We start from the raw sequence: 7880 nt of genomic DNA, 5'->3' as shown, positions 1-7880 counted from the left end.
GGGGGGGGGGGGGGGGGGGGGGGGGGGGGGGTTGGGCAGTAGGCCCATTTCACAGCTGAGGAAGCTGAGGCTCGGGGAGATTAAGGAGCTTGTGCAAAGTCATACAGTCAAAGGGTGAGGCTGACCAGCTTCTGATAAGCCAGCCACACCTAGGCTCCAGTGGCTGGAAGGAAAATGGAAGGATTTCCCTGTGGCAGGTTAGAGCCCAGAATTGGGAGCTAGCCAGGCAAAAGTTGAGCATTTCCCCACCCACTGAGGGGAAGAGGGAGGACTGGGGCCCCGCAGCACCACGAGCTCCAGGGAAGCTGGCGCCAGAAACAAGGCTCGCCACATCCCAAGCTGGCCCTAGGCGGGGCCTGCGGTCCCCAAGGGCAGGATCAGGGCTCCCGAGCCTGGCAGGGAACCAGGCTCAGCCCTGGGGAAGAAGCAGAGGGTGCCCAGCCGGCCAGGCAGTGTTCGGGTTTCCCTGTTCGGGTGCAGCAGCCCCAAAGATGAGCTTAGAAGCAGGAGAGCCTGGTAGCATCCTCCTCACAGCAGCCCGGAGGCTGTAAAGAGACAGCCGTGTGGGGCTCCATCAGAGGAACTTGAAGGGAACGTTGGGAAACTAACTCGGAAGCCAGGAGTCAGCTGGCTTCCTGAGCCAGTGCCAAGATGAGACCCAAACCTGCCAGCCCAAAGAAGCCGTGGCCGGCTGGGCCCCGGCGGCCGGCCCCATGAGGGAGGCCTGCTCCCTACCCGGTGCTGCCATGCGGTGTGACCTCAGACACCCCCACCCACCACCTGAGGTGTGGGCTCTCAACATCCTCACTTTACAGACGTGCAAGCAAGGCCTAGAAAGGCGAGGACTTGCCCAAAGGAGGCACCAGGTTTGGATGAGGTGCTCAGAGTCCGGAGCCTCCCTCTGGGCCTCTGCGGCTCTGACTCAGCTTCTCAGCCGGGAGAGGGAAGTGAGGACTCGGAGCGGGAGATGAGGGGGCACCGGCCCAGGTCGGGCTCCTTTCTGTAGTCATGTCAGCCAGCGCCCTCTCTAGGGGGTCCGACCACGGGGTGTCTGTGGGCCTGCCTACGAGTCTCCCCACCTGCTCCCCTTTCAGTCAGAGCCCCAGGGACTCAGAGAGAGGCCCTGTCCCCGTTTTACAGGGAGATAAGGCTGATCAGCGACAAAGCGCACAGGCCCATCTTCCCGCAGAGCCAGGGCCGGGTGGCAGCTACCCAACGGGGCAGTCGGTGTGCACAGCCCGGTCCCCCAGCGAGTGGCTGTGGCTGGGCCGCCTCCTTGTGAGAAGCGAGATGTGCTTTGCACTTCCTGTCCCCGAGTCACTTCGGCAGAGCGCTGAGCCTCCAACTTCCTCTGGTTTCTTCTCACAGGCAAAGAATATGTGGGAACAGGAACCCAAAGTGCCAGGGCAGCGCCCGCCCCGCTCTGGGGAGTGCAGGAAGCCTTGGGGCCCCAAAGGGGGCTTGTCCCAGCAGGTCTCTGTGGCAGGAAGGGTGAGGGCTGGGGGCAGGCAGGCAGTGTGGGCTTCCTGTCTGTCCAAGAGGGTGCTCTGGCACTGTGCAGGCACTGCATCCGATTTGTCTGGTTTATCACTCACAATAAGCCTCTGGTGTAGATGCTGTCATTGTCTCTATTTTACAGACAAGGCACAGGGAGGTTGTCACCAGTCTTGGGTCACACAGCTAAGTGGCAGAGCTGTGTTCAGACTCCAGTAATTAGGCCATGTTCTGTCCAAGTCCGGACTCTGCTCCTTTCTTGCTGTGTGACCTTGGGCAGGTTACTTAGCCCTCTGAGTGTCCATTTCCTTATCTGTAAGAGGGGATGAGGACCGCACACCTGCCTTTTCAGGTTGTCTGAGGATTAAGTGAGGCCTATGTCTGAAGTGCCTGATGCTTCCAGGGGCATAAGAAAGGGTCGCCATTCCCACTTTGTTGTGAGAGGGGTGGCCAGTGGAGGAGGCCCAGGAGTGCCCGCTTCCCCTGCCAGATGGCACTTCAGGCTGGACCTCACTTATCCAGGACTTGCCAGAAGCAGAACTTGTCTTCTCCAGGTACAACCTTGGGTGAACTTGGCTAGAGCGTGCTTCAGGGTGGCAGAGGTCAGACCTGTGGGTGACCTCCTGCCTTCTGGTCAAGCAGGCCAATGAGCAGGGCCATCCAGGGGGCCCACTGCTCTCCTTTGCACCAGGCAGCCTGTTGGCATGTGCCAGCGTGGACAGGACCTTCAGGGTCGGCCCAAGGCAACCCTGCCCTTGTGCCCATGGGGACAGTGTGGCCCAGCTGGCACCTGGCCCATGGTTGCTCAGACTCTAGGGCAGGCCTGGGCCCAGGGCCCTGTTCACCGCTCTGCACCGCTCTTCTGACATTCAGAGGGCGTCCCTTGAGTTGGTGGGTCAGCACAGGGTGCTGACCCCTGCTGCCTGGATCGGGAGGGTAGGAACCTCACTTGGTGTCAGCCACTCTTCCCACCCCCCCACCCCCCAACCTCCATGCCAGCTCCCAGCCATCAGCTGATGAATAGAGACGAAAGTCCTGACGTCTGTATTTGAGTTGGCTTCTGAGCGGCCATAGAGGAAGCACGTGTGGGCCTGGAGAATGGGTTGTCAGGATCTTTGGTTTCTACTTCTGCTCTGCTGCTGGTTCCCTCTGAAAGTGGGAGTTTTTGCCCTTTGAGTTGAACCTCTTGGAGGAGGGGATGCAGGGGGCACGGTGGGAGCCAGGGAACCCCAGCCAGCACACTGTCCCCCGGTTCTCTTGCCTCTGCTCAGGAATCCAGCTCCTTGTGTGTGTGTGTGTTTTTGAGGAAGATTAGCCCCTGAGCTAACGTTCACTGCCAATCCTCCTCTTTTTTGCTGAGGAAGATCGGCCCTGAGCTAACATCTGTGCCCATCTTCCCCTACTTCATTTGTGGGACACCTGCCACAGCATGCCTTGAGGAGCGGTGCGTAGGTCCACACCTGGGATCCAAACTGGCGAACCCTGGGCCGCCAAAGTGGAACGTGTGAACTTAACCGCTGCACAGCGGGCCGGCCCCAGGAATCCAGCTCGTTTACCTCTGTCTTGCTTCCCCGCAGGCCTGAGTGACCCCACACCCCCTTCAGGCCCAAGCTTGGATGGTGCTGGATGGAACAGCTTCCAGGTAGGAGGGGCTAGGAACTAGCCTGACCTGTCCAGGGGGCAGAGCAGCTGGGACAACAGCCTGAGGGGCAGGAGGGCCCTGGGTCAGGGGGCGGCACGGGGCTGAGGCATCATCCCAGGCGGAGGAGCAGGGCAGTCCTCTCCTGCTCCAGGCGCATCTCTCTGCGAGCCCAGCCTCGGGGCTGGGGATGGGGATTCCCTCTGCCTTTTCTCTGGAGGCAACTTTGAGGTCTCTGGAATGTGACGGTTTCTGGAGGGGAGCCCCAGACCAGGCCCGGTCCCTGATGGCCTTGGAGTGAGAGTGGCCCAGGCCCAGCAAGAATGTTGTCCCCGTCTGTGCTGCCGCTTCCCCACATGTCACCTGGAGGGAAGGGAGGGAGCCTCAGGGTGGCGCCAGGTGACGCTGACACCTTTCAGCACACCCCGTCACCTGCGTTCTTTGTATGCCCATCCAACAGTCGTCTGACGGCTCTGAGCCCCCAGCCCCCACTCCGGCCCCCAGCACGGATAGTCGGCCCCCAACACAGACGTCCTTGCCATCAAGCAGTGGTCTGGATGACCTGGACCTCCTGGGGAAGACCCTCCTGCAGCAGTCGCTGCCCCCGGAGTCCCAGCAAGTGCGGTGGTGAGGGCACACTCTGGTTGGTATGGGGTGGGAGCCCTCCCTCTGTCCACAGCCAGCAGCTTCTCCTGGGCTTTCTCTGGCCCAGACCCTTTCCCAGGCCTAGCAGAGAGAGGCCCATTGCTGGCTGGTTCCTGTGAGCAGTGGCTCCCGGAGCCCCACCATGTGCCAGGCACTGCACCAGTCTCAAGGGCTGCAGCAGTGGCTGAGGCAGGCACAGGGCCCGTCCCACAGAGCACGGGGTTTATGAGAGAAGGGGACCTATGCCGTGCTCACACTCCCTCCCCCGGGCCTTCCTGGCACCTGGAAAGACTGAAGGCCCAGAGGGCCAGCAGTGAGGAGGACACTGAGCCCCAGTGGATGGGGTGGGGGTTGGCGGGGGAGGGAGAGCAAGAGCTGCATGTCCAAAGGTGAGGAGACCAAGTCCAAAGAGACAGGGAGCTGGCTGAGCCAGCCGTGAGGGTGAGCCAGGAAGCCCAGCCTTTCCCGTGCCCCTGGTCTCTTGGCCACCGAAGATTCACCTCTCAGTGCACTGTTCCTCACTAAGGGAGAAGCAGCAGCCAGCCCCCCGGCTCACGCTCCGGGACCTGCAGAATAAAGGCAGCTGCAGCTCGCCCAGCCCCAGTGCCGCCAGCCTCCACACCGTGTCCCCTGAGCCCCCCGGGCCTCCGCGGCAGCCCACGCCCACTGAGCTCTCGCTGGCCAACATCACTGTGCCCCTGGAGTCCATCAAACCCAGTGAGTAGGGCAGGTTGTGGGCGGCGCGGGCTGGGAGCTCTGTGTGGGGGAGCAGGTGGGAGAGCGCGGTCTTCTCCCAGCCCTGCCTGACTTACTGGGGAGCTCTGGGAAGACTTTCCTCTTCCTAGGACTCAGATGACTCCCTCATCTGTCCAGAGTGGTCACACAGCTGCTCCATAAGCTCCAGGGTTACACAGGCAAGAGGACTGCTTATGGATGTTGAGGCAGGGCCTGGACACAGAGAGGTTTGGGCCTCCCCCAGATTGTGAAACCGAAGCAGGATGAAGAGCCAGGGCCAGGCCTGGGCCTCTGCTGCCCAGGAGCACTAGGGGGGGCCACTCGCTGCACCAGGCTCTGAGCAGGTGGATGAGCACTGGCTGGTCTTCTCAGCCTTGTCCATCTTGTGAGCTCACTGTCACCGAGCTTGTCACACCCTTGCTGTCCCCAGGAAGTGGGTGGTGGTGTTCCTATCTTATCAGTAGGGAGGATTCTGAGCTTAGAGAAGTGGAATGACTGTCCCAGAGTCACAGTGACAGTGTGACCCAGCTCACCCACAGTCCTTCACTCCAGCACGCCAGGAAGCAGCCGCACGGCACTGGGGGACCCCTGGCTATGGCTCTGTCCCGGGGTGGGTGTCTTGCATCCACCATCACTAGAAGTTCACCCGCCCCATCTGGGCATCAGCGGGCGCCCTTGACTGCACTGCCGTCCAGGGTGGAGGCAAGGGCCTCAGATTGTGGGTTTGTGGCTTCACTCCCAGTGGAGCAGTGGGTGCCTGATGGCAGCTGGGTGGGGGCGTTGGTTGGATGTGCTTGGGCTCAGGGCTGGCCCCCCGTCACCCTCTCCCTTTTTCCCCTGCCAGGCAGCATGTTGCCAGTGACCGTGTATGACCAGCATGGCTTCCGGGTCCTCTTCCACTTCGCGCGAGACCCGCTGCCTGGGCGCTCTGACGTGCTGGTGGTGGTGGTTTCCATGCTGAGCACCGCCCCCCAACCCATACGCAACATCGTTTTCCAGTCAGCTGTCCCCAAGGTGACACGGGCATGCTCTCTCCTCTCAAGGCAGGGTGACCTGGGCTGGATGGGAGGCAGCTGTCCTCTCTCTCTCCTTGGGGAGCCCGGGGGTAGAAGGGAACCAAAGGACAGAGCCCCAGGACACCAGGGGAGGAAGTGGCAGGTAGGCTGGGCCTGGTTCCTCAGGGACGGGAATGAGAAGCCGAGGCTAGCTGTGCCCCATCCCGCCCTCCTGTCCGCAGGTCATGAAGGTGAAGCTGCAGCCGCCCTCGGGCACGGAGCTGCCGGCCTTTAACCCCATCGTCCACCCTTCAGCTATCACCCAGGTCCTGCTCCTTGCCAACCCCCAGAAGGTGAGGGGCCCAGGTGTGATAGGGGGCCGCCATGGGGTGGGGGCAGCCTCTTCCCCCCCTGACCCTTCTGCCTTCACTATCTCTGCCCCAGGAGAAGGTTCGCCTCCGCTACAAGCTGCTCTTCACCATGGGCGACCAGACCTACAACGAGATGGGGGACGTGGACCAGTTCCCCCCACCCGAGACCTGGGGGAGCCTTTAGAACAGAGAGGGGCTGGGGAGAGGAGGGGCAGCGACATTGGCCCATCTAGCCTGGGTGGGAGGCTGTGTGGCCAAGGACACCCTTTGTTCCCATGGCCATAGCCCCTGGGCCTGGTGCTTCTCCCCTCACCCCTGTGGCCCCCTCGTTCCCCTTGCCCTCTCCCCTGCTAAGCCAAACCCAGCAAGGAGGCTGGGCCTGGGTTTGCACTGCTGGGGACCTTCACCACGGGGGATCCTGGAGCAGGGGAGGGCTGCAGGGCCCTGGAAGGACTTGGGGTCATGGGGAAGAAGCATGGCTGTTGGGCAAGGGCCAGGACCTCAGCCCAGCCCCGAGCCCAGCCTGGGGTGGGGTCATCCCCGCCTGTCTCTTATGCCTTATGGGAAGGCCCAGCCATACCTCGGGGGTCATGCTGGAACCGGGGACCAGCTCAGGCCTCCTCCATAGGAACCGGGTGACTGTGGGGTGATGCCTGCACCCCCAGCTGTTTGCACTCTCTGGTGTGTGGTTTGACTCTCTGCTTTTCTTTCTGAGTGGCCCTGTGGTCACCCTCTCGGGGGGGCCCAGTTAGGGGAGCCCCACCTGTGCCCCACTCCTCCTGGGGGTCTCCTTCCACTCGCCTCACCCCTTTGTTCTCAGGCCTCCTGAGGGGCTGTGGGCTGTGTGACGAGTGGCCAAGGGGAATGCCCGAGGTGAGTGGCCCTAGCTAGGGCTCCTGGGGCTTCTGGCCAAGGGAGGTCTTGCACTGGAGTTCTCGGGGTGTCTCCTTCATTCGTTGGCCTGTGCTGGGGCCTCCTGTGCGTGTCTCACCTCTGTCCATCCATCTTTCCGAAGGCAGAAGTGGGGTCACTGTGTGTGTGAGAGCAGGAGTATTTATGGAAATAAAACGTCCTTTTTCCTGGACCAGCTGCTTTCGTGGCCCTTCTGAGATGGAGGGAGATAGGAGGGGTCCAGGAGTAGGCGGTCCTGGGGCCACCCTGCAGACCTCTCTTTGTCTGTGGAGATCAGGCCGTGGTTCTCCCCACCACTCTGCACCCTGCACCGGAAGAGGCCCTGCCTGGGGGCCTGTGGCCAATGCTGAGTCACCAGAGAGAGCCCAGGGCTGTGGCGGGCCCAGAGCTGGCCTAGCTGGAAGTGAGTGGCCACTGGGGCCTGCGGGGAGCCTCAGCAGCTGCAGACACTGAGGGGGAGGCCCCTGGCTGCTCACAACTTCCTCCTGCTGTACTCAGCCCTCAGAACACAACTGCGGTGCAGAACCTCCGAAGAGCTGTGCCTCGGCTTCTCCCTTCCCAGGGGGCTGCTCCCAGGAGGCAGGGCCCCATGCAGCTTGTTTCTGGAAAGGCCCCAGGCCGCTGCACCGGGCCCCTGCCACGCGCTGCTGCAGCACTGCCCCGCTGGTGTCATCACTGTTTTCTCTTAACTGGGAGGCTGGGGTCCAGGCCCGAGGGGGTGGTTTAGCAGCCACGCAGCTGAGAGAGCCAGCCAGTGCAGAGCCGAGCAAGGGGACTTAGTCTGGGGAGTGCCCGCATGGTGTGGAGCCAGCCCTGCATGCTGCTCTGCAGGAGAGGGACAGGCTGGGGAAGGCTGCCCGCCATTCCTCCTCCCTGGCAGATGCTGGCAATTCCTGCATGTGAGAAACCGGTTTCCCTTTGGCTAATCTAGTGCTTCCCAGTCTGAACTGAGCCTCTGAACCCCTTTCCGGAGATACTGAGACGCGCTAGAGGACAGCCCAGCCCGCTGCCTCCCCAGCCTGTGCGCTTTTCCGTTTGGCAAATGAGGGGCGCTTCTCTGTGCCAGGCCCCCGCTGGAAGTGCAGGGTG

General features: G+C 62.2%; 1 protein-coding gene across 5 annotated transcripts in view; it reads left to right on the top strand.

Annotated features, from left to right (window-relative positions):
- GGA1 (golgi associated, gamma adaptin ear containing, ARF binding protein 1) overlaps positions 1-6963 on the top strand; it is a 19805-nt gene extending 12842 nt beyond the window's left edge. For all 5 annotated transcript variants that reach the window (XM_046646534.1, XM_046646530.1, XM_046646532.1 and 2 more), the window contains 6 exons: positions 3072-3136; positions 3594-3760; positions 4305-4495; positions 5358-5527; positions 5751-5861; positions 5953-6963. In XM_046646534.1, coding sequence (XP_046502490.1) covers positions 3072-3136; positions 3594-3760; positions 4305-4495; positions 5358-5527; positions 5751-5861; positions 5953-6063 — 815 coding nt within the window. In that variant the 3' untranslated portion in view covers positions 6064-6963. The remainder of the gene's footprint in view (positions 1-3071; positions 3137-3593; positions 3761-4304; positions 4496-5357; positions 5528-5750; positions 5862-5952) is intronic.
- Positions 6964-7880: the final 917 nt, after the last annotated feature.

This window comes from Equus quagga, chromosome 19, assembly GCF_021613505.1.
Source record: "Equus quagga isolate Etosha38 chromosome 19, UCLA_HA_Equagga_1.0, whole genome shotgun sequence".
NCBI lineage: Eukaryota > Metazoa > Chordata > Mammalia > Perissodactyla > Equidae > Equus > Equus quagga.
Note: the sequence above shows the minus strand (reverse complement) of the source record. Positions and strands in the feature narration are given on the sequence as shown.